Here is a 25,803-nt window from a genome sequence, read left to right as displayed (position 1 = left end):
GCTGGGGTGTCTTTTCCCAGCTCCACATTCAGTGATGTCACATTGTTAGCTGGAACTCAACAACGGTGGAAGTATTTACAACACGGGAATCATCAGATACTGTGAATCAAGGCTCATTCCCGGCCCACACCCATCAGAACCAATTGTCAAACATTTACCAGTATGTCATCAAAGAGATGAGTAAGACCCCTTCCTCCTTCAGGGAGCTCACAATCTAGCTGGGGAGACAATCTAGTGTCAAAAAGTGTCTACAAAGCTCAGTGAGGTCTTGATACAAAGAGAGGCGTACTCCAAATGCAACAGGGTAGGAGGGGTACCAGGGAAGGCTTCATGGTCAGCCCGGGATGTCACGGAGGATACTGGCAAACAAAAATGGTGGGGGGTGAAGGATGGGCAGGCTCAGGGAACAGAATAAGCGTGGTTAGGAGGGGAGCAAGGCTTGCTGAAGAATATCAATAGTCCTGGGTGTACAGGGAGCCAGACAGGTGCAGTGTGGCTGGTTGAGGAGCCATGGACAATGAGGCTGGGTAGGGAGACTGTGGAAGGTGTAGACACTCTGGGTAGTGATATGCCACTCAAGACTTGGGGTGAGGAATACGCTTTGAGGTTCATCTGGGTTGCTTCTCTACAGCACCACTAGCAATGCTAATGTGCTAAAGACTCAAGATCATCCTCACACAATTGGCTTTGGGATAGACCACTGCGCCAGGGTTAAGTCATAAATTCTCACAATCTAACTATAAAGGAACCCAGCACCATAAAGAAGACATGAATAGAAAGGGAAATCCTTCATCTTACGATCATAAAGCCTAGAAATTATAAGGTAGTCAGTTTTTATATTGATAAACATTTTATTCTAATATTATAGTAATAATTCAAGTGCAATTTTCTTTGAAAAGTCAACTCTGTTAAAACAAAACTTGTTAAATATCTTTCATCAAACAGAAGCATATTCTTTTCAATCCCCACAGCAGTCAGAGCCCTGTAGCAGAGATAAGATTTCTTTTTTTTAAGCCTACTACATTTTGTTATTGCTAAAAAAAATCTGAATTAGTTGTCAAGGTCTCAGAAGCAGTGATTAATTAACTTTTGAAAGCTCTACCAGATACTCTGACATAAAATCATGAATCCAGATATCTGTGTCTGGCAATGATGTGTCCACTAAATAGACCACTACTTTCCGGTCCCAAGGGTTGGCGTTTTCTATAACTGTCTGAACCAGTGCCACCAGAGGTTTCTTCTCCACATGATTTCGAAATACCATCGAAGCCTCCTCAGACCACTGGTTGCACTTGACCCCTACGAGAAAGACAAGGAGTACAAGGATCAGTGAGTGTCGGATGCACCTTTCTTTGATCCATAATAATGGAAAACGGTTAGTTCCAAAGTAGCTGAAACGTACCAGGTTAGACTTGCCTAATTAAAAAAACAAACCAAAGAGTTACCCACCAATCTTAAAACAGTCCAGCTTATCATAGTTCTCCTATTGTGAATGGGGTTATTTCTGTAAACCTTCACCTACAGACACAAGTTTCATGGAGATTTACTGCTGTGTTATAAAATGAAGTTATAGGGGCACCTGGCTGGCTTAGTCAGAAGAGTGTGTGACTTCAGGGTCATGAGTTTGAGCCCCCCCTTGAGGTGTAGACATTACTTAAATAAATTTTTTTTAATCTAAAAAAAAGTGAAGTTATAATAACTACTGCCCATTTCCCTATATAAAGTATAGGCAGATTTAAATGGATAATGGGGATACCCGAGGGGACTAAAATATCAACAGTATCTGTAACATTGTGTGTCAACTGCACTCAAATAAAATAAAATATCAATGATATCAGTGATACATCTCTTATTTACAGATTTTTTTCCCTGATGAACCAGATGTAGTGAAGGATGAGGAGAAGGAGAAAGAGAATTAATATACTTAGACTATACTGATTTTTAAAAATTATATATAATACCATGGCAAAAGCACTGGATTGAAAGTCTAGAGACCTAATTACCATTCCCAGCTCTTCCTCTGTCAAGTGGTATGGGATTTGGGCAAATCAACTGGTCTCTCAGGTCTCAGTCTATCAGAAAATAAACTGGTTGGACCAGATGAATTGTAAATCCCATGTATTCCTAAAGTCCCTATGACTTTTGAGGGCTCAAGTTAGAGAATTCGAAATTAGGTTTTAAAATGAAATTGAGAGAGTATGTGTTTTTCAGAAAATACTAGTAAACTAACATGAATTAAGTGCACATATACTAGATTCGAGAAACTATACACAGTGCCCCATAGTGATGGAGATCTGGGAGTTTCACACATCATTTAACAGACCTGCTATCCATATAGTGAGGTGGGCTAAGTTCTCTGAGAACAAGAGAAGCCTAGAGTAGTCCCCAACCTGCTGTTTCCCGACCTTTAACAGTGATAGTTAACAGTACCTAACCCTCCTAGTGTGTGGGAGAAGTCAGTGAAATGGAGTGGCTGGTGGAGACCTTTGCCCATAGTAAGCCCCAGTGACTGTCAGCCAAGGTGCTGGCGATGGGGATGATGGTGCCATGCACTTGTTCCTCACAGAGACTCCCTCTCTGGACAGTTTGACTGTCATGCTTATGTTAGCAAGCATGTTAGCAAGATCTGAACATCCAAAAGTGAAAATTAAAAAAAAATGCAATCATTAAATCTGAAGAAACTATTTAGAGGTCTGAGTTCAAAGCAGATCAGTGGTAGACATGCTCGTCTGCAAAATGCTGTTTTTGGTTCATATCTAACTATCATGGGAGTTTCCTGTGAAATCTAGCAGGAGACACAAAGAAAGAAACTGAAAAATACTTCAAAATAACGGTATATATAGATATAGATATCTCCAACAAAAGCTGGTCAAAAATTAAAAGAAAAATATATATACACACTTCCTTTCGTTTCTGAGATCACTTCTGCTACTGTGCTGAATGGGTGGCACCATGTGGTCACGACCCCCCATATCCCAGCAGAGCAGGACACAGACAGTCCTAGATGGCTGGAGTTCTGCATCCCCCAGCCTTTTTCGCCCCCATGCCCTCTGCTAATGCTGCTGGACCTTTGCGCAAAGCTTCGCCTCAGTACGTATGCTACGTACTGGGGGGATGCACAGAGGAGCCACCAGCATTTGCACTGCTGTCACAAAACTCTAACTGGACAGTATTTTAAAGAAGTGTCCCTGTATACCTGCTAATTTACATTCTCAGATTTTAATAATAATAGTCAATAGGGTGTATGAATGTAGTAAAATCACATACTTGCATGCTGTTAATTACAATGCAACTGGAAACTCACCTGGCCATAAAAATGGTCATATTCTATGACCTAGGATGTTTTATAATTGTGGAAACCCATTATGCATTTGTATTATAATATATACAATAAGTTGTCAAATATTAGCTGAGCAATGTGCTCCTCCTTTTGGTCGTTTATGTTGTTTCATTGTTTTTGTTTGTTTTGGCTAGTATACACAGCTGCAGGTTTTTTCCTAATACTACAATAAAAGTATAAATAACATAAATGCTTAACAAAAGGGAAATAATAATTAAATCAAATCTTTTGCAGCTATTAAAAATCATTACAGGGGTGCCTGGGTAGCTCGGTTGAACATCCAACTTTGGTTCAGGTCATGGTCTTGAGGTTCGTGAGTCTGAGCCCTGCATTGGACTCTATGCTGACAGCTCAGAGCCTGGAGCCTGCTTTGGATTCTGTGTCTCCCTCTCTTCCTGCCTCTCCCCCACTCATGCTCTGTCCCTCTCTCTCAAAAATAAATAAACATTTAAAAAAATCATCATGAAGACCATCAAACAAACACTCAAAAAGTAATTAGGAAAAAAAATGCTAAAAATGAAGAAAGCAGCATGCAAGACCATACCTGTCCTGACTACAGCTTTAGAAATATACCCATATGTGAGACCACAGACAGAGAGAAATACGGAAAAATAGAAACAGCAGATATAGTGGAAAGGCATGGCTGTGACAGATCATTACAAATTATTTCTATTATGGTCAGGAAGTTGTTTGGAAAAAAAAAGTTAACTTAATAGGCCAGTGACTCTGTACTCCCTAAGTGCCCATGACAAAAGGACAATATAAACCATGTTGTGACTTGAGTTCAAGTTCCACAGAAATTACCTGCAAGTTGAGCTGTGACTGCTTGGAATGGCAGCTTTCTGAACATGTCCACTAACGGCTGTACTTTTCTTATGTTGACTAGCTCGTGCTTGCCGTAGTCCAGCTCATACACAGACACCAATCCATTGGTCAGGATTCCTTTTAAAAGCACCCTGTGCCACCTAGATGTGCATTGGATTAAAAAGGAAGAAAAAAAACACACAAAGTTGACATATGCTTTAAGGGTAACAATTTATGATTAAAAAATTAATGTGAAAGATGTTTATCAAAATATAAAACTGTACTGTCATTGAGGTTTTAAAGAGATTGCTTCTTCTTACGCCAAAGGTTACTATTCTCTGCTTTGCCACCAGCTTACTTGGTGGTATTTCTTCGCTCAACACCCATTCACAGGCCTCATGGAGCTGCTACAGGAGACCGACACATAAACTAGCAACCACCACTAAGCAGAATCAAACAGATGGAGGCTGATCAGGACAAGGCAAGGAGATCCCTCCACTCTGACAGGGAGACAAAGGTCATGTCTGGGACAGGGTATGTATGTAGAAGATGGAAAGAGGGAGTAACTGGAACCAGGCCAGGCTGAAGACATGCATGAGAAGAAAAAGCACAGAAGATTCTACAGGGCATGACAGCTGGGAGCAGAGCAAACACCACAGTAGAGCTAGAAGGCAGAATGTGTGAAGGAATGGAAAAGAAAACCAGATGGGGAAGAGAGTGTGGGAAGAGATTACAAAACATTTTGAATGCAAAGGTGGCAATTTTAGCTATGCCGAGTGAGGACATTAAAAAACAAAATAAAACAAAACACAAAGTCCAACCCACTGCCTAGAATAAAGAGCCTGGAAAAGATAGGAGAGTAGGGGGGAAGAAGAACATGGTTTCCGATCTGGAGTTCAAGGTGCCAGTCAGAAATTCACATGAATATACTTTTCTCCTCTGGGCCTACATTCATCATCATTACAATTAGAAAAGCTTAGACTTCAAAGTTAAGATATGAAGGACCATATTAAAGTCCTACAGTCTTCGGGTGCCTGGGTGGCTCAGTCAGTTAAGTGTCCAACTCTTGATTTCAATTCAGGTCATGATCTCATGGGTTCATGGGATCCAGCCCTAAGTTGGGCTCTGGCTCTGAGCTGACAGCACAGAGCTTGCTTTGGATTCTCTCTCTCTAAATAAATGAGTAAATAAACTTTAAAAAAAAAAGTTCTTTAGTGTTAACTATGTGACTGAAGAGTATCATCACACTAAGGAAAGGAAGTTGTTTGTAACATCTAAAAGGTAAGTGTCTATGGAGAGCGCCTCTGCCCCTGCAAGGTATGAGTCAGGCTCTGCCATGGATGGTGGACTCAGCCATCCTCTGAAACAGATTTATTAGCTATAAGCCGCAAGCCCAGTGCAACAGCAAGCCTTTCACTGCAATACACTGCTGGGCTGGAAGCTGGCTAGGCTGGATGCATTCTCCAGCACACCGGTGGAGAATGGGTACAGGAAACCCACACCGCTGCTATGGGGTAAACTATAGTAAGGAAGCTATGAAGAGGCCAACTTTGGACACTAGTGATTGGGGGTTTGGGGAGGAAACTCCAGAAACCTGTTTCTGAAGGCAGAAACAAGCCCAAAGTGCAGCAAGCGATAATCCATGAGTCACAACAGGGAGGCGCAAAAAGATATCACAGTAAGTATGTGAGTTTTGGGAACCAACAGACTTAGGCTGGCATCCCCCCACCCCACCCCCAGGACATGTTCCAGCTATGTCACCTTGGGCTCCTATTAAACTTCTCTGAGCCTCAATTATCTCATGTGTAGTATTTAATTTTAACTCACTTGCAGAAATAATATATATAAAGTGCCTAGTACATTACTTGGCACACAATAGGTGCTTGGCAAATGGTAGCCGCCATTGTTATTATATAATAATTATGATAATTATTAAAATGAAGATAAGCTGTGTAAATATAAGCATGTCAGAGAAATTTTCATATGTGGAAATGCCAGTTTGGTGCAGGTTGTTAAATCTGTGTAGGTGCAAAAGGAGATAAAAATCATTTGGTTTCCACCTATAGCACTGTCTTTAACTTGTACAGGGCAAATGCTGGTGGTCTGTGTATAAATGCTGATGGTTTTAGTGTATAAATACAAGGTACAGAGCAGCGAGGGAAGAGCTACCAGAAGACTTACATGTCACATGTCATGCCCTTCGGTAGCTTTTAATTTTCAACACTAATAGCTTAACTAAAGGTTTCTGTTTGGACCAGTTAACCGATTTCAGTGCAGGGCTGCTTGTGAATCATCTGGAGAGTTTGTGAAAAACACAGATTCTGAAGTTCCACTCCCAGAGACTCTGATTCAGGATGTCTGGGGTGAGGAAGGAGAATCTGCATTTTTAGTAAGTTTCCAGGTTATTCTTAGCCCACGTGGATTTGGAAACGGCTGCACTCAACAGTGTATCTGAAAATTCCTAAGTCTTAATTCACCAGAGTTGGGACCAGGGTTTTTAGTAAATAGTCCTGTGATACAGGCAAGATGGAAACTCTAAACACTCTACACTGATTCAGTTCATGAAGTTTAAGAAAATATTGGACAATCTGTTCTTATATATATGAGACATCCTTGATTATCTAGAAAAAAATTAGCTGGTGAAAGTCCCAGCCCCAGAGCAGGACTGTTGGACCCATGTTGGGGGAGGGCCGAGTCTGAAACACCACACTGAAGGTCTCCGGTTTGGGTTCTCCTGCCCCACAAAATTCTTGCCCTCAAGTAGGATCTCCCCACAGTTAATCACCATCAATCTGCCCTTCAGATTAATAGTTAACACTGGTTTTGTTTTAACTGTGATTAAATTATTCTGTGAAGAGTTCTCATGTAGGCAAATGATGTTCCTGTGTGGAATTAAACCCATGCATGCTTACAGTTGTAAATAACATGACATAGTAAAAATGGTTTTTTGAAAGTGAAAAGCTTGTGACATACAAGCTGAATCCTTTTTAAAATGAGAGCTATGATACTTTTCACTCTTAAGAATTAAAAATTGTTTTTTTTCTCTTACGGGAATAATAAAGTTTTCACAAATGTCTATGCTTGATATCTTGAGAACGAACCAAAGCATTTTATTAAAAAAATAATAAAATAAGCAGTTTGACCTTTTAAACTGAGTTCCGGTGTGTGTGTGTGTGTGTGTGTGTGTGTGTGTGTGTGTGTGTGTTGTTGTGGGAGAACAGTTCTTTGTGTTTGTCATCATCAAATAAGCTTGGTCAGTTCCCCTAAGAAAGCTGGCAAAGGAGACGGGACGGGGCTAAGTTGTCCCTTTTTCCAGGGCTTTTGTGACCTTGTACTGTGTGGGGTGGAGTACTTGGGATTCACTGGGTTGGAACCAGAACATATTGGAGGGCTTGAAGGAGGATGTGATCCAAATGGGAAATGTGAAAAAACAGACCAAAGTGCTGCACCAGTGAGTCCCAGCTGGAGAAGTGCATTGCTGCACCATACAGAAGGTGGCACGGCCCTCCAGGAGCAAGTGACAACCTACCTCAAGAACCTTCTAATCCTTAAACAAGTAATTTTTCTTCTGGGAATCTCTCTCAGAAATAATCAGAGATGTGAACAGAGATTTATGTTCGATATTATCTAGAATAGTGAAAAATCTGGGAGAAAAAACTACATAACAAGAGAGAATGATAAGTAAATTATGATTTCTCTATATGATGGACTATTATTCAGCCTTAAAAATGTTTATGAAGAAGTTTTATCACATGGAAAAATGTTCACAGGATTATGTGAGGTGAAAAAAGTAGGTGTGGAATTGTATTTAATAATAATACTACACCAACTGTATGAGTATATGTAGAAACGAATGAGAAGAAATACATGAATAGTTTAACAAGGGTTCTGTCCGGTTGGACGATTTTCTTATATATTTTTGTATTTTTCTAAATCTTCTACAATAAGTATTTGTTTTTAAAATTGAAAAGTTGGGGCGCCTGGGTGGCTCAGTCGGTTGAGCATCCGACTTCAGCTCAGGTCACGATCTCGCGGTCCGTGAGTTCGAGCCCCGTGTCAGGCTCTGGGCTGATGGCTCAGAGCCTGGAGCCTGCTTCCGATTCTGTGTCTCCCTCTCTCTCTGTCCCTCCCCCATTCATGCTCTGTCTCTCTCTGTCTCAAAAATAAATAAACGTTAAAAAAAAATTAAAAATAAATAAATAAATAAATAAATAAATAAAATTTAAAAGTTATTCAACCAAAAAGCCATTATTTCCTAAAGAAACAACAACGTTTTGTCTAATAGAAAAACAAAAACATTTAAACCTTCGTTTTAGATATTTAACAGAAATTTAATATATGGTGACTAGATATTTAGATAAATGACATCATGTCAAATATTAAAAGACTGCACAATTCATTAGTCTCGCTTCACATTCAAAATTTCCCTAAGTGCAGTTCAAAGTCCCCCTGCAGAGATTAAGGACTCTTAGTATCACTCCACACATTTTTCGTAGTCGGACCACACGCTCTGTCCAAGGACCTACTTGTTTTCCACTTTGGCAGCATACACTTGGTCTTTTTCCACAGCTACGTGGCGCTCCTCAGACACACTGTAATACAGAATCATCTCCTCCATCAGAACTTCCAGCTTATGTATCTCTTGCCATGGCTGGATGACGAAGTAGCCCGGGTGACAGGCCACAGGCACGTACACATCCATGTGCTCCCCCGGCTTCGACAAGTGGACGGGAGGGGGGAGTTCCTCTGTGGAGAAAGAGCCGGTGTGGTCCACCACGGACTTCTTGATGACGTCTGTCAGGCTCTTTCTCAGATTCTCTCCAGCGGTGCCTGGAATGGGGGTGCCACCGCCTTTGCTGTGGGGAGAGCTAGCTCCACTGGATATGGCACTCAAAAACACATCCTTCTGATGCTTCCACAGGTCTGCATTTGTAATCTGGCGATTAATACTGTGGTGAGGATCAGGGAAGTTCTTAGGGGTGAATAAATAAATGTGTGAGATCCCTCTGGTTTCGTCCACTTTTGTAACCTATGGAAAACACACAAGGCATTTCAAGGAATCCCAGTTCACCATAATATTAAACCTTAAATATTAAAACACAGTATTTTACAAGGAACCCAACTTGCTAAAATTCATTTTATTGAAGGTAAGATAAATGATCTATCACAGCCACAGCAGTGAATAGGCTCTTAAGTCCAAGACGCCAGCAGCTGGCTTATGGAAACGAAAACTTTATTAACCTCTAAAAACCGAGGATAACTTAAAACTCACTAGAGGTCATTATCACTGAGATGGAGTCCGCATACCATTGGTAAAAACTCTTTTTATTGATGACATTTAAGAACACTCAAAGTAAAAGGAACAGTATGATGCACCCTCAAGGGCTCATCTCCCAGCTTCAACAATAAAAAATAATCACAAAAATGGCAAAAGTGTTCCATACGCATTCTACCTATGCTGGTGCACCCACACACTGGGAAGTGAAGGAGAAAGCTTTGACAATTCACCATACCCTTGGGGACCTTGGCCTAAATGCCTTGTTTGGTCATAGTATCTACCCTCACCCTTTACCCCTTCCCCAGTTACATGGGAGGAACCTGGGGAGAAAAAGGAAAAAAGCTCCACTGAACAGGTCAAAACCACAGCTTTGCCCCTTCTGTCCAGGAGACCTTTGGCTACCTTTCTACCTCTTTCTGCCAGAGGGATGAGTGTTATATGGGAATGCCAGACACTGACGCCTGGGACTGGACAGCTGTGTGTCCCAAAGGACTGGCTGCCTGGTAATTCTTACCAGCTCCTCCGGTTTACCCTGGGAAGGACAAAAATGAGACACTTCCAGCCACACTGATCTCTTATCATAAAGGGCCGCAAAAGAAAGGCAGGAACAGAGGTCTCAGACAGGGAGACAAGGCAATCCATCTACAGTGATTTGCTTAAAAATATTTTTCCTAGCAAGATGGATCTATTTAAATTAATTAACATTTCAAAGTGCTAATGAATGAATGACTGCTAATTTATTTTGCTATTTATGATACAGAAGTACCATTTCAAAGATCAACCATTAAAAAATATTTTTATTGAGTACCCAATACTCTGGCTTTAAGAGCTTAAAACATAGTTGATAAAACAATATTCATTTATCATACGGCAATTGAAGAATATAAAATGGTAATTAAGTGTGTAATTGTATAAACATAGGAAAATCCCTGTGAACCAGAATAATTTGAAGATTTTCATGAAGATATTTCTCAAGGACATTTCACTGTTTAATGCTTATAGAAAATAGCATTGTTCATTAGTTAAACAAAAATATCTTATGTTTTTATACTTGGAAATAAAAATAATGTTTTTGATACAAAGATGCAAAAGTACAAAAAAATAGGAGCTAGTGAAATAAAACAGTTTAAACTTTTAACAGGCAGAAAACAAGATTATGATCAAATTATTTGCTTGTAATCTATTATACTTTTGAAAAAAAAAGAAACAGAAGATTTATTTGAATGACCTTTACAAACATTTATCAAGAGATATATGGTCCCTCTGTTGGGAATTTAATTCCTTATCATGGAGCAAAATAGGAGCAGAGAGCTATCTCTGCTACCTTATTAATACTGGAAAAATTATATAAAGGGCTTAAAAATAATACTGGAGATACAGGATAAATTCTTAAATAAAAATCAAACCATGAAATATCTTATCATACATGTAACCAACCTCTTAACTACCAAAATGTGTCACATATGAAAGCATCAATTTATGGTAAGACAAAATTCTTTCACAAAAAAACAAATGAGCCCTTCTGGCTGACAGCTCCCTTTCCAAATGTATCAAGATAACTAACCTTAATGCTACAGTCCGAGCAATTCAAAACAGAATCTCTTAACCAAAGCACAGCATCTGGTGTCCACATGCCAATAGACTGTGGAAGATCTGCTAAGCAGCACTTTATAGCCTGGAAAGAAAACATGATGGAAAAGCAAACACACCATCTTAAAATAGGTACTTATAAGTAATGTCAATGTTATTTTCCTGTAAGTCGGACACGTTGCCAAGATAGAAAGCAAGCAACAGCAATAGCTAACAATGACAATCGGAGCTCTGGAGCTGGAGCGTGCGCTATGTTGCTGGCTCTATTTATATCGCCTCTATTGTCTTTACTCCTATTTGAGCAGGGCTTATACCAGGCAGTTCACATACTTATCCTACGATACCTCTGCAAGATGGGCCAGTGTTGTGACCTCATTGTACAGACAGTGAAATGGAATCAGAGAGACTTACGTGCATCAAGTCACAAAGTTGTGAAAAACAGTGAACAACCACATTTGGACCATTTCCAATTGTGTTACAAACTTGGATTTCTTTTGCTCATTATCAAGATCAAAACTGAGAGGGCATCTCACAACATGATTACAAATACATCCAAATCTCTTCCAGAAAATCTCTCAGGCTTGTAATATATAGTACCTGAGGTGGTATCACAATTATTTCTTGTAGAAACCGAGGGGGAATTTCCCTGAGTTCGGACACTTTTACGGATGTCACAGTACCAGAATCCAGGAATTGAACATCAAGAGCTCGACTGCTATGAACGTTTGTGATCTGCAATGAGACAAGTGTTGGCTAATTTATTAGCACATTCAAAAGGCCAAAACACTTCTGTGCGATTCTATTCTGTATAACTCTAAAATGCATATGAAAATCAACAAAGACTATCAGTGTTAATGAAGTTTTCTTAAAAATGTACCTATTTACAATAGGTACTCTTTTAGAGCAGAACTGATGTCAACATCTAGTTGTTAAATCATTTAATCAATAGTAATCACCAAACTAATAATAATCAATAAAATCAAATAGGTAACGTTTACTATGCTTTCAACTCTAGGACACTACTGATTTATAAAACAATTTGAAACATCATTATATACTGTTGATCAAAGATGCCTTCTGTTCTCCAAAATATTAAAATGTGAGGGAAAAAACCCATTGTGTCTCAGCAATGAAGAAATAAAGAATACAAAGAATTCAGACACAGAAAATTTCTTGTAGTAGGTAAATACTATGTCTTTTTAAATCATAACCTATTGTGGCATTTTATAGTTTTGTCAGAAAGCCCAATGATAATTTTTATCATTTGTCCTAACTAAAACATTGAAACTCAAAAAGTCAGAAAGGTAAAATAAGCCAAATTAATAATTCAAAAATGGGAAAATTACATACAGGGTCAAAGTAATAATTACCTGTGATCAAATGGCAACATCACAATATTAAGATTCTGGGTGCACCTTTAAATGCCGTAAGTTCCCTTAATAAGCCATTGTGATATCTGCCGTCACTGAATATAGTTAACCTTAGCCAAAGATAGCCCCGTCACGATGGTTACCTGGGCAGGGACTTCGTGCCTACAACTGCTCTCACTGCCACCTTGTGAAGGGCGGTGCTTTCAGTATGGTGACTGTTAAGAACTGAACTTCTCTTGGCATGGAAGTCAGATATACCAAAAGTAAAGCCTTTTTCTGTGGCCCCAGTAAATGCTTTATTAATATAACAGCATAATTCTTTAATCTCTTAAGATTATGATAGACACAAACAGTATTACAACAATATCCTAAAATGTATTTTATTCAAAATATGTTGGCATGGTTGGTATATACTGAATGCTTATTATGGCCAGGCATAACTGGGTAGAGACATATACTCCCCCATCTCAAAGAGCTCCTAGTCTCACAAGAGATGATGACACAAATAAATAATTAGGATATAAGGTAGTAGGGCAATAATAGAGTTATGCATGAGGTACTATGAGAACATAGAGAATGGGTACCTGACCCAGCCAGGAAGCAGATGTTAGGGCAAGCTTTCAGGAGGAGGGAATACCTAAAATTGATACTTTCCTTTAAAATGTACTTTTTTCTTCTTATGCTAGTAAAATGCCTTTATCATAGAAAATTTAGATACTTCAAAGAATGATATAAAAATCACTTATAATCTATAATCAATTGTAATTATCCTTGTAGTCTTTAATCCATACACTTATAAAGAATTAGATTTACAAAAACTAGAACATTATTTGTATATACTATTTCCTAATTGGCTACTTTTCACTAAGTGTCTCAAAAATATTTCATGTCATTAGTCTTCTATAACATTTTAATATTACATAATTGTATCATGCAGATACGTTATGACTTATCTAATAACCCCTTTGGCTTTATAATTTAAATTGTATAAATTTTTGCTCTTTTAAGAAATAATCATACTTACTGGGCATTTGTATTTCCTTTTTCATAAATTAAAATTTCACAAATGTCACAATTTCAGCTGGGCCTTACATGATGAATGGGAATAAACCAGGTTGGTAGGAGTCTAGTTAGGGGCTAATCCAAACATTTCAAACAGAGGGGGAAAAGGATGAGCAAGACATTTATATTTCTTATGTGTGGAAACTACAAGCATTTTGGTTATGCTGGGATGTAAAGAGAGAGGCAGGGCAAGGCAGGAGATGATGCTGAGAGAAAGGTAAAGGCAAGGTAAGGTCTTGGAGAGCCAGACATTATGTCTTAAAGAACCGGATTTACCCTGCAGATGAGAAGAAGCCAATGTCAAGTCTTGAGGAGAAGCATGAGATGGTTGGCTTTGTAAGAGGCCATGTATTTTTGGTGGTAAGACTGGGTGAGGGCTTTGAAATCAGACAGATTTGGTTTTAATCTCACCTCTCACTTTCTAGCTGAATGACTTTCCTCATCAATAAGAATGGGATCATAGGGTTTTGTGAAGATTAAGTCAGATCAGTCATGTTTATAAAAAAAAAAAACAAAAAACATTTTAGGACACCTGGGTGGCTCAGTTGGTTAAACGTCTGACTCTTGATTTTGGCTCCGGTCATGTTCTCACCATTCAAGGGATCAAGCCCCACATCACATTGGGGTCTGTGCTGACAGCACACAAAACCTGCCTAGAACTCTCTCTCTCTCTCCTCTTTCTCTGCCCTTCCCCATGCTCATGCGTGTGCTTTCCCTCTCTCTCCCTCTCTCTCTCTCTCAAAATAAATAAACTTAAAAAAATAAATAAAAAACATAAATAAATAAATAAATAAAAATAAATAAAAAAAAAAACATTTCGTGTCTGGGAAATAGTAAGCCTCATTAAACATTGGAAGTATTATTGCTTGCTATTATTTACATTTTGGGTCACTCGCTCTAGTGGCATGGAGCTTGACTGGAGGAAGACAAGAGTAAAGACAGAGGAACCATAGTATTGCAGTGATCTAGGCAAGAAATGACAAAGATGCAAAATGTCACCGGGGCTGAGGAAGATTCAGGAATCCAAGATAACTCTTAAGAAGCAGCCTCAGTGGCTGCATGAAGAAAGATACCACCAAAATACAGATATAGGAGGAAGATAAGGATGGGAAAAGATAATTTTGGTTTCAGACATGCAAAGCTTGAGGACTATGCAAGATGGACAATTAGGCTGGCTTTTGCATAAATCTGAAGCTCATCGAGGGCTGGAAAACAAACTGGGGAGTCACGAGGACAGAGTTGGTAACTGAATCGATGAGACAGCATTGCCTAGAAGGATGCAGAGGCCTAGAAGAACAGTGAGCTGGGACAGGACTTGGGGGGCACTGACAGTGACACTGTGGAGTGTGGTGGGTGGGGGAGGTTGGGGTAAAAAACAGGAGAAGCAATCATTAGAACATCATGAGGAAAATTAGGAGGATTTGATACCATGGTAGCCTCTCTACAGCGAGAGGGGTACTTCGGGTTTCGACACTGTTAGTGTTAGATGCAGCCAAGAGGCCTGGTAAGACCTGGAAGACTCTAGCTGGATTGTGCAGCTGAGGTCCTGGTGCTCTGTTGGAGTACAGGCAGCAAACAGCCGTGGCTGAGAACTGGCTGGAAGGTGCCATAGAAAGCGAAGGCAGACCACTTGGGATGTGTTTGAAGGAAACAGGAAGAGTGATGACCACTGAGTAGAGTTGGCTGGATGTATGGAGTAAGTTCAGAAGGTATAGGCACTAAATTAAGCTTAGATGAGTTACAATGTCGGGAACAAACACATCATTTAAACACAGGATCTGCTTCTCATTAATCATTCTTTCTTCCTTAACTTTCTACGTATCACTAAGAGAATGAATACTTTTGCTACCTCCAAGGCAGACAACTCAGTTTGATAGTAAAACAAAAATAATACTAGACATTTATCTCAAGTATTTGAGCATATGATGAAAAGGTATTTTGCCAAAAACGCATAACCTGATTCTACACATGAAGAAACTCAAGCAGTGACATAGTCTGCAAAATGCTGCTACTATTCAAAAGGTGAATAACAAAGAAAGCCAGAGCAATTGCCAGATTGGAGGAAACTAAGAAGGCATGACAATTAATTACAACTTGGGATCCTGGACCAGAAAGAAGATATTTGCAGGACAATCTGGGATGTCAACAGAGTCTGCAGATTAGTTAATAATATTGTATGAGTGTTGATTTGCTGGTTCTGATAATGGCTATGCCAAGACGTTAACAACTGGAGACAGTGGGTAAAAGGCATATGGGAACTCTTGGGACTATTTTTACAACTTTCTAAAAGTCTGAAATTATTTCAAATATGTGTGCATTTATACGTAATACACTAAACAGCACAGAACTTTAAAATTTTTAATTTTTAAAAATCTTTATTTATTTTTGAGAGAGAGACAGCGTGTGAGCAGGGGAGGAGCAGAGAGAGAGGGAGACACAGAATCTGAAGCAGGCTCCAGGCTCTGATCTGTCAGCACAGAGCCCGATGTGGGGCTCGAGCCCACAAACTGTGAGAGAGATCATGACCTGAGCTGAAGTCGGACACTCAACTGACTGAGCCACCCAGGTGCTCCTAAAATTTTTTTAAATGTTTATTTATATTATTTTTGAGAGAAAGATAGACAAAACGTGAGTGGGGGAGGGACAGAGAGGGAGACACAGAATCTGAAGCAGGCTCCAGGCTCTGAGCTGTCAGCACAGAGCCCAACGCAGGGCTCGAACCCACAAACCGTGAGATCATGAGCTGAGCTGAAGTCTGAAGCTTAACCAACTGAGCCACCCAGGTGTCCAATAAACAGCACAGAACTTTAAAATTCAAATGCCATGTTCTTTTGAATGAGTTATGTTTTTGAAGTTTATAACTAAACATACAACTCTTAGTCACATAACCCCCGCCCCACTGCTTAAAGTAGAGGTTCTTGCATCTAGATTAAGAACCTCTGAAACAAAGACAAAAGAGGAAAAAAAAAATCAAACCCAAGTTTGACACTTTAGCAATTGGGAAAACTAGATATCAAAAATAGAAGAAAGAAAGAAAAAAGGAAAGAAACAGCAACAACGAAAATCCAAAACCCACCTTTGAAAAACATATGAAAATATATGATAAAATATAACAAACCTCTTTTCAAATTTGTAACTGTGCTTGCAAGAAAATAAGATAATTATTAGAGACTGGAATTAGAGGAGCATGTAAACACTGAAGCCAAAGCTGTCCTCGGCAGGAAGGAAGATCTGAGACACCCCCCCAAACCCCTGCCAAGAAGTCAGAACTCTCAAAGGGCTACACCCTCAGCAGAATGGTGACTCTAGAGAACAATGAAGCAATATCTAGTGAAACTGAAGACAGGCATTCTCTCTACCCAGAAACTCCATTCCTTCCTACGTACCCTGGGAGATGTGCACAGGAAGGTTCATAAAAGGAGGTTCCATTTATAACAAAAAATTAGAAAAAATCTAAATACCGACGATCAGGGTGCTGGAGTGATAACGTTGGCACATTCGTACACCGTTAAATCAAACAGCAGTGAAAACAAATGAACGAGAGCTGCACACATCAACATGGATGAATCTCCCGCAGAATGAATAAAAAAACATATTTCAGAAGCATCAATACATTTTACCATTTACATATATTTTTTAAGCATTTGTGTTAGATTTTATTAAGTTTTACTATAAATATTCTATATACATTTTCATTTCTGTATTCCCACTACCTCTATATTAAAATATATAGATAGCAAAAGCTCGTACGTATAAATGCAAATACAGTGAAAGTATAAAAAGGCATAGGAATTAGAAACATTACACTCAGTGGGCAGTTCCCCTCCTCCAGAGTGGGAGTAGAAGAAATGGAGGCAGGCATAGAGCCTCAACCATGTTGGTCATGTTTTATTTCTCCCGTGGTGATGAATATGTGGGTACTTCTTCCATTTTTTAAAAAACTTGTTTGTATGTCTGAAATATTTCACAATAAGCTTTAAAAAAGAAGTGACTGATTTTTACCTCTACTCGTAACCATTTTCCTTTGCAGTGGAAGAGGCAGACTTTCCCACAGAAGGGTAATGAAACGAAGTACTCGGAGGTCATGTGCTACAAAACAGAAATGCGTGACACTTTTATTACTCTTAGCAAGGAGCGTATTGCTACACCACCAGAAAAACATCACTGTGGCTCAGGCTCACTGGGGCACCCGTACTTCGCCAGGCTTCCCATGAGGAGTCTGCTGTAGTGCGTGTACGAGGGTGATGGGATTTCTACCTTATTTCTCAGACATTACTGATGGCATCTTCTACTCTCCCTCCTCACACATGGCCCATAAATCAGACCTGTTAAAATGTCTACAAACATAAGTGTGCAGGTCAGTATGATGCATCCAGGCACGAGTGCCATCAGTTAAACATGAAGAGGGAGGATGAATCTGCCAAAAAGGAGGAGAAGAGCCTGGATGAAAGTGAGGTTGGGCTAGCTGTCCAGAAGGCCTCTTCCTGCCAACTTTTAACATTTAGATTCAAAGACGAGATTTTTACTTCCAAAACAAATGTTATCAACACAAATATGGGTGTCAGTGCCAGTGAAATGGCAATAAATCACGACCATAGGCCTCTTCATCCTCCCCTTTGCTGTAGCTTGAAGCTGAGGACCTGTCACGGTCTCCTCCATTCAGGGTGAATGTTTGTACTCTCCCCAAAGGCAGTGTCTCCATTTGGGTTACCAGCGCACTGGGGACGATCGAGAGGACTTTTCACCACCATGAATAATAAGCACATGCATGCAAATGAGTCACTGGAGTCAGCTTATCTAGATGTCTTAGATTTCTCCAAGATAGATTAGCAAACCAAACTTAAGCAATGACCCTGAGATACAGCTAAGCCATCTGTAATACAGAAAGAGACAAAGCTACAGATCTGATGCCTCAGTTCTAGGCTGTAGTCTGAATACAAGTCTAACCCGATTCAGCACAAATATTTTAGAATACCTATTCTATGTAGGATACTTGATTAGATACTGTAGTACCTAAATGAATTAGGTCCTTACCAGTACCTGCCAAGGCTCTGTCTCTGCCCTCAAGAAGCCTACACTGTGTAAGGCAAACGAATACCCAAACAGCAAAACTACAATGTTGCAAATGAAGCCACGAGGCACTTTGGTGTGCTTGGGAGGTTGGAGGGAAGGGTTCACTTCTAAGGGCAAGAGGGTCAGGACCCACATGGCATTAGGATTTAATCACTCAAAACCAAGCATATTCTGGATTACAATTGTAACGCCCTAAGAGAGGTAAGAACATCACCTTAGAACTTTAAAACAAAACCTCCTCAAAAAAAAAAAAAAAAAAAAAAAAACCAAAACCTCCTCAGATCCTGGTTTAGAAAATAATACTAGAATCAAAGGGTAAGGAGCTTATTAATAAATTTAAACACAGAACCACATTTACCAAGGCATTAGGTTCTCATGGACCATAAAGAGCTTGGGGAGTGATGCTTTAGAAGTTTTCTTCTCCTCCTAGATTCCATGGTTTTGTCTTTGCCCGAGGCAGGGGAGTCAGCTGGCTCTAGCACACAAAGTCACAGCGGCCGCACCGTAGCATCATCAACTGTGCCTTGTAAATAACAAACCTGCCAGTCGCTGGGCCCTTACTCTGTGCCAGGCGCTGTGCTAAGCAGTTTGGCCGCTACTCCTCACAACAATCCTATGGATATATACACTGTTATTATCCTCATTTTGTAATGCAGAAACCAGTAGTTTTTTGTTTTTTAAGTTCTGCAGTCCAAGACTCTTACCTACCATTCTACAGCTTCTACCTCAAATTGTTCAAAAACTACACTTATACCATTTGGTGACCATTCTTGTTTGGAACTGAGAATTTTCGAGGTGGATGTCACTCTGCCGTACCTTACAATGGAAGTAGTCCTCTATCTTATGCAGAAGGTCGTTGAGCTTGTTCAGACCTTTACAAGGCACCTGGCAGTAGAGTGTGCCATCAGAGCAAATATTAGTCACTCTGACATTTGTGTACATAGCATCAATCTGGAACAAAGGACACACCAAGGAAGCTTGAGACTAGAGCACAGCTCTTACCTACTTTAGGGGTATCTACCTAAATAATCGCATTAAAAGTCTTTGCATTTTAACATCTTTTAAGCAAGCAGGAGAATAGATAGGATGATAGAATGAAATTTGAAACTTAAATGTGAAAACCTCATTTGGAGACCTCTCTTTCCAAAAGGAATATCTGATATCATTGTTTCAGGGACAAAGTACACATTTTGCAAACATTAATTACCACATTTCATTGCCTGAAAGGCTAAGTGTCTTTCATTTTGGTTTATTTTCTACCTATTAATTTAGAAAAATAATTATTACATAAAAAATACTTTTTGCAACATTAACATACATGAAAATAAAAAACTCTCACAAAATCAGTCCCATTATCAGTCTACTTTCCTACCTGTGTTTATCGGCTGCATGAATGCTAGTAATTTTTAAAAATTATAATCATAGCAAAGGCTTAATTTTGGCCAACTTTTAGTCAAATCATAATATAAAGAGAATTCACTGTTGTTCTACTTATTAAACAAATGTTTTCCCAATGTTGCCATGGGAAACCATTTAAAATGGGTGATGGGCAGGGGTGCCTGGGTGGCTCAGTCAGTTAAGCATTCGACTTCGGCTCAGGTCATGATCTCACAGTTCATGGGTTCAAGCCCCTCATGGGGCTCTGTGCTGACAGTTCAGAGCCTGGAGCCTGCTTTGGATTCTGTGTCTCCCTCTCTCTCTGCCCCTCCCCAACTCACGCTCTGTCTCTCAAAAATGGATAAAGTTAAAATAAATAAATAAATAAAATAAAATGGGTGATGGGCATTGAGGGGGCACTCGTTGGGATGAGTACTGGGTGTTGTATGTAAGCGATGAATCACGGAAATCTACTCCCAAAACCAAGAGCACACTGTATATATACACTATATGTTAGCTAACTTGACAATAAATTATATATATATAATATATAATATATTATATATAATATATATTTACAAATACTTAAATATATATATTTAATAATAAATAAACATAAATAAAATAAAAATAAATATAAAAATATATATTTTTAAAAATAAATATATAATAAAAAAATAAAATGACCATTTTTAACATCTCATCTTATGCTTTAGAGTAGCTGTTCTATAATTTATTTAAAGATTTCCTTCTTTGTGGAAAATTTATGTTTTTTACCTTTTAAAACTGTAAAAGCTAACAATTTAATAAACATCTTTACTTATCTAACTTTCTGTTCTTTTGTATTATCCGCTTCTATTATCTTTGCAAAATAATTTCTTATAAAATACAATTTTACTCTAGAAACTGGGAAATAAAACAAAAACCCAATTCCTAATAATTCCTATTTATGTTTTGGCCTTCTTTTCCCCTCTTCCAGTGACCCCCCTCCCCCTCCTTTTCTCCCTTGACACACAGGCAACCTGTCCCTATCAGTTGTTAGCCTACAATTTATACCATTCTTTTCCGCTACCTTTCTTCCCTACAGTGTGTGTGACAGACAACTAGAGTGGTCACAGTGCTACCTGAAGGTGAACCTCTAGAGACTTGTCGCAGATGGCCTTTAAGCAGGTGGCATTAATATTGACGTCATCTTCTCCCGAGGTGTCGTACAGAACAACAAGCGGAATATCTGCTTTGTCAAGTATTTCCACAGCAAAGATCTTTCCACAAGTTAAAGATTCAACCACCTTCACTAAATCAGGATCATCACTTAAAACCTCCAACCCTGAAAAATATTGACTATTTTAATTTCTACTTAATTAGCAGAATCATTTTAAGATAAATAGACTGCATGGGACTGTTTGGGCTGCTTACTGTAACAGTGAATCTACTACCAAATCCTTATAAATTTTCTAGGGAAGCTTTGTTTTACAGTCTTGTTCACATTACCCATTCTTAGGTTTTAAAATATATATATTGTAGTGAGAATACCTTTTTGAATGATTACACAAAGGCAGGCAATCTTACAACAAAAAGAAAAGTTGATGGTCTATCAGAATTTCTACCTTAGCAGAAACGGACTTCACTTTATATACCAACACATATTTAAAACAAAAAGACTAATACACACAAGAAGCTATCAGTCAGTCATATCTGCCAGTTATGTATTTGTAATGTTTTTCCTAAAAATTTACCCTTGACCTTTAAAATTTTCTAATTGAATATACAATTGTTTCATATAAAATGAACATGCATTTATTGGAAATTTATACAATTATTTTCTTTCTTTATTTCTTCTTAAGTACACCGTGATGGTTCTGAGTATACCAGAGAACGTTGTGATTTATCAAAGAAAGATTAAATTGTATTTAACATAATATAGGTATCAGGTGAATTTCACTGTGGTCTACTTAACTCTTTAAATTCTTTGAAAATTGTAATTCTATGTAACATATACATGACAACTCTAAGTTATTCTTTTAAACTAATTAAAACTAGCTCATCATTTCCCCAATGGTGTCATGAGGTCCATTTCTGTATTTTCCCCTTGAAATCCATAAGCACGAGTTCAGAGTCCCTGTGAGCTACCTCTCTCTTCTTGTTCTCTCTTCCGGACACATAACGTCACAGCTTTCACCAAATCTCTCATCTCAGCATCCTGAATCTTGTCCTACACTCCTGATACGTTCTTTTCAAAACTAACTCCCACAGGCTTGTAAGAGGCTTCTAAACTACTTGGGATTTACCTCACAGACAGAGCCATACCCGCCCCACTGGCATAAAAACCCTTTCTGGATGAGAAGGAGGTATTTCTCACAGGGCTAATTTTCACTGAAGAATTGTGATCACTTTCTGAATTTAGCTCAGGCTCTCCTGGCATGATGCTAACACACTCCCGTGTCTTTCCTCATATTAACACGGCCACTATGTCCTCCATGCTTGTAGGTTACTCCTACAGCATCCCTCTCACACACAAGAGGAGGAAAGAAAAGAACAATGGTATGTGGACTGTGCCAGAGAAGGATGAACTTGGGCTTGGGTGCATGAAGGTGCATCAGGTGGTAACAAGCAGTAGCCAGAGGCCACCTCAGTGGGGAAGAAGCGGAGAGTCACTTCCCGACAGGTCAAATAACAGGATCCAAACTGATCAAATCCCATGATACAGGGCCTCTGGCTGGCATTGCTAGGGCAGTTTGAACAACAACAACAAAACCTTTAAGATGGCCAATAGACATTCGCATAATAAAGTATAATAAAAACATTATAACATATTGATAATGGTCACATCTTGTAAAGACATTAAACATGAATTTATTTATACCTTTCAAGAAATAACTCATTATAAGACCTTGAGATACTTAGGTCATTTTGGGATTTAACTGCCCAAAGGTACAATGGTAATAATGTATCAAAATGGAGAGAGCTTTAAAAAAGTTCCTCTTACCTGCTAGCTTACACTTTGTAGCTTGGAATGAGAGTGAACAGAACTTTGGGTTCAATTTGTATGCTTTGCTCTTTTCAATATTTTCACTAAAACCATAGTCAACATAGCATACCTAATGATAAGAAAAACATCATTTAGGCTCAAATAAAATTCTTCATCCTCACTTCTTAAAAAACATCCGACACATTTGATTGGTTCCATTTATTCCCTAAAAACATGTTCAGTGGCTCTAGACTTCCTGGAAAATGGCAGGGGTGGTGCCCCTGACTTAGTCCAGAAAGGAAAGGCTAGGGCTGGGACCAGGGAAGCCAGGGCCCCAGACTCCAGGCCTCACTCCTCTTCGCCAACAGGAAGAACGAGGTAAGACTGAACTCAGTCAGATGCCTTGTAGCTGCCAGCTCCTCAGCAGCACAACTGTCCAGATCCACAGCCCTGACTGCCCCTGCCCCTTCCTGTCTTGATTTCCGTACTTCCACTAATGATGCACATCCTTAGGGAGCAGGATTGGTTTCTAGAGAGGGTGTCACCTACAGAGGAGTATTCATCAGATTTGAAATCCCCAAAATAGCACTTGTGACTACTTACTCCCAGCTATGTGCTTTGAGAGATCCAGATGCTTTCTGTCGATGACAACAATGGCATTATGGCTAGATAACAGGGAATTCTACACTGTAAAAATAGGTACTTCCCAGTGGAGCAAAGCTGGGTTAGGCCTTTGGCCAGCTCAACAAAAGGCCCCAAATCTGCTGGACAGAGCTCTGTGTTTGCAGAAACCTGCATGCCTCTTCCTCACCATTAGCACAGATCACTGAGAGCTTGGATGTTATCTCTGGAATATTAACAACATCTTCTATTGGAAAGAAATGTATTTTAAAAAAAGCTTTTTTTTAGAAAAATAAAATCTAGGAGTGCCTGGGTGGCTCAGTCAGTTAAGTGTCCGACCTCAGGTCATGATCTCAGTGTTTGTGGGTTCGAGCCCCATGTCAGGCTCTGTGCTGACAGCTTGGAGCCTAGAGCCTGCTTCGGATTCTGTGTCTCCCTCTATATCTGCCCCTTCCCAACTCATGTGAGTTTTCTCTCTCTCTCTCTCTCTCTCTCTCTCTCTCTCTCTCTCTCTCTCTCAAAAATAAAAGCATTTTAAAAATTTAAAACCATAAAATAAAACTAGAAATAATGAGCTGTGGTTTAGAATGATAACTATAGAACAATAACTAATAATCTGAGGGAAAGCATTAAAAACCTGTATGCTTCTCTAATTAAAACAGATGACAGCTATTCAAACAAAACAAAAACCAGAGCGAAGGCACCACTAAGAAATACCGTGTAGCAGAGAGCCAGGTGCTTTCACTTTCTGTAGAAAAATTAAGCCCAAAGGCCAGCTTCTTAGTACCTAGATTCTGGTACTAAACAGACAAAACAGAAATTCTCCCCAGCAGGGAATCAAATGAAAAAAAGAAGAGATGCAGAGACTGCAAATACCTTTCCAGACCACCTGATAAGTGGGTCTGTGGGGCCTGTATGTCATGATGGAGATAATCATCTCCCAGAGTCCCTATCTGGATTCAGGGCTCCTGTAGGCCGAGATCTGTGGCGCAGCCATTTAGGCGTCCGGGCCCTTTACTCCAGTCCCAAAGCAGCACCTGTTCTTCTTTCCCATAAGCCTCAGGAGTCAGGCAACACTTGTTTCCTTTAATAGCTATCACTACCTACAACTTGGACTCTGCTCTTCCCAGACCTAGAATGCAGAGAACACGGTCTACCAATAGGACATAATATCAGTAGGACATAATCATCATTCCAGGGAAATTCAGTCTGTATTCCTAGCATCAAAAGACTAAAGAATAACTGCTCCAAAATCTTCAAAGGATTTCCGTAACGTTTGGAGCTTGTTCTCTTTCCTTTCTTTCTTTCTGAATCAAACACTGTGCATTTGTATGGCAGCAGCGGTGTACAAAACACTTGCTCGTGGGTTGTGAGTTTGACTCACACCGTACTCTGCCCTGCGCTGCTGAGTGGAGTTTCTCTCCCTAATGCCCTGGGATCAGCACAAGCAGCCCAGGCCTGGAGCGGAGCCGCAGTCAGTTCCTGGTTCTCTGGCACCATCAAGTGGCCGTAGATCTCACCGCGCCACCTGAGTGATAATCAGACATCCTTGGGATGCCGGTCTGGGTTGGGCCCGATCCAGCACCCACTTGAGGGCATGACTTCATACTCCTGTTTCCCACACTCACCAAAGATTGGCAAGTGGAAAGCAAGGAGGGAATTGTATTCGTTTCCAGGCACAGCACAGCTCAAGAGAAACAGACTTGCTAAGTAGCGGGGGTTTCTCCAGAGAAAAGGAGAACTGCATGTCTGTCTGCCTCACGGGGTTGAGGGGAACAAGCTCAGAACAGAATTGTTCCATGGAATGCAGTCTAAGAGCTTATGAGACCGTATAACATACTGAGATGCCCCCTTCACCCCCAACACCAGCCACGGCTCTTAGCAATCCGATGCCACAGCTGGTGATCTCTCCCCGATGGGATACTTTCTTCTTCTGGCTTTCATGACACTGCCCTTTTGGTTTTTACTTCTTCTTTAGCCAATCTTAAGATTCCGTGAAAGGTTTTCTTTCCCAGAGGAGGTTCCAGTTGAAGACAGCGTCACAAGATCAGAGTGTTTTTATGCAGGGAAGGGCATCTGAGATACAGATAAGGGGATGGAGGGACTTGACCAGGGCACATGACTATTCCCAGGCAGAGGCAGGACTAAGACCCAAGCCGCTAATCACACTGTGCTTCCCACTGGCCCAGTTCTCTGCTTGGTCCTTAACGTGTTCCAGATTTTTTTTCCCCAAACTTTATCCACATATAATTTACATTGAATGAAAAATGCCCATTTAAAGTATACAGTTTGATGAGCTGTGATAAATGTGATAAATGTA

The 25,803-nt window shown here is 39.7% G+C and overlaps 1 protein-coding gene across 5 annotated transcripts in view; it reads right to left on the bottom strand.

Annotated features, from left to right (window-relative positions):
• Window positions 1–831: 831 nt before the first annotated feature.
• TDRD7 (tudor domain containing 7) overlaps window positions 832–25,803 on the bottom strand; it is a 77,593-nt gene continuing 52,621 nt past the window's right edge. For 4 of the 5 annotated variants that reach the window (XM_060609257.3, XM_060609256.3, XM_060609261.3 and 1 more), the window contains 9 exons: window positions 22,881–22,992; window positions 21,019–21,221; window positions 19,334–19,468; window positions 17,447–17,533; window positions 11,610–11,744; window positions 10,987–11,097; window positions 8,671–9,173; window positions 4,145–4,305; window positions 832–1,299 (listed from right to left, as the gene is read on the bottom strand). In XM_060609257.3, coding sequence (XP_060465240.1) covers window positions 1,079–1,299; window positions 4,145–4,305; window positions 8,671–9,173; window positions 10,987–11,097; window positions 11,610–11,744; window positions 17,447–17,533; window positions 19,334–19,468; window positions 21,019–21,221; window positions 22,881–22,992 — 1,668 coding nt within the window. In that variant the 3' untranslated portion in view covers window positions 832–1,078. The remainder of the gene's footprint in view (window positions 1,300–4,144; window positions 4,306–8,670; window positions 9,174–10,986; window positions 11,098–11,609; window positions 11,745–17,446; window positions 17,534–19,333; window positions 19,469–21,018; window positions 21,222–22,880; window positions 22,993–25,803) is intronic. The other variant, XM_078436663.2, reaches the window with a different exon arrangement.

This window comes from Panthera onca, chromosome D4 (assembly GCF_046562875.1).
Source record: "Panthera onca isolate mPanOnc1 chromosome D4, mPanOnc1 haplotype 2, whole genome shotgun sequence".
In the NCBI taxonomy this organism is placed as follows: Eukaryota; Metazoa; Chordata; class Mammalia; order Carnivora; family Felidae; genus Panthera; species Panthera onca.
The sequence above is the reverse complement of the archived record's forward strand: the minus strand, read 5'-3'. Positions and strand labels throughout refer to the sequence as shown.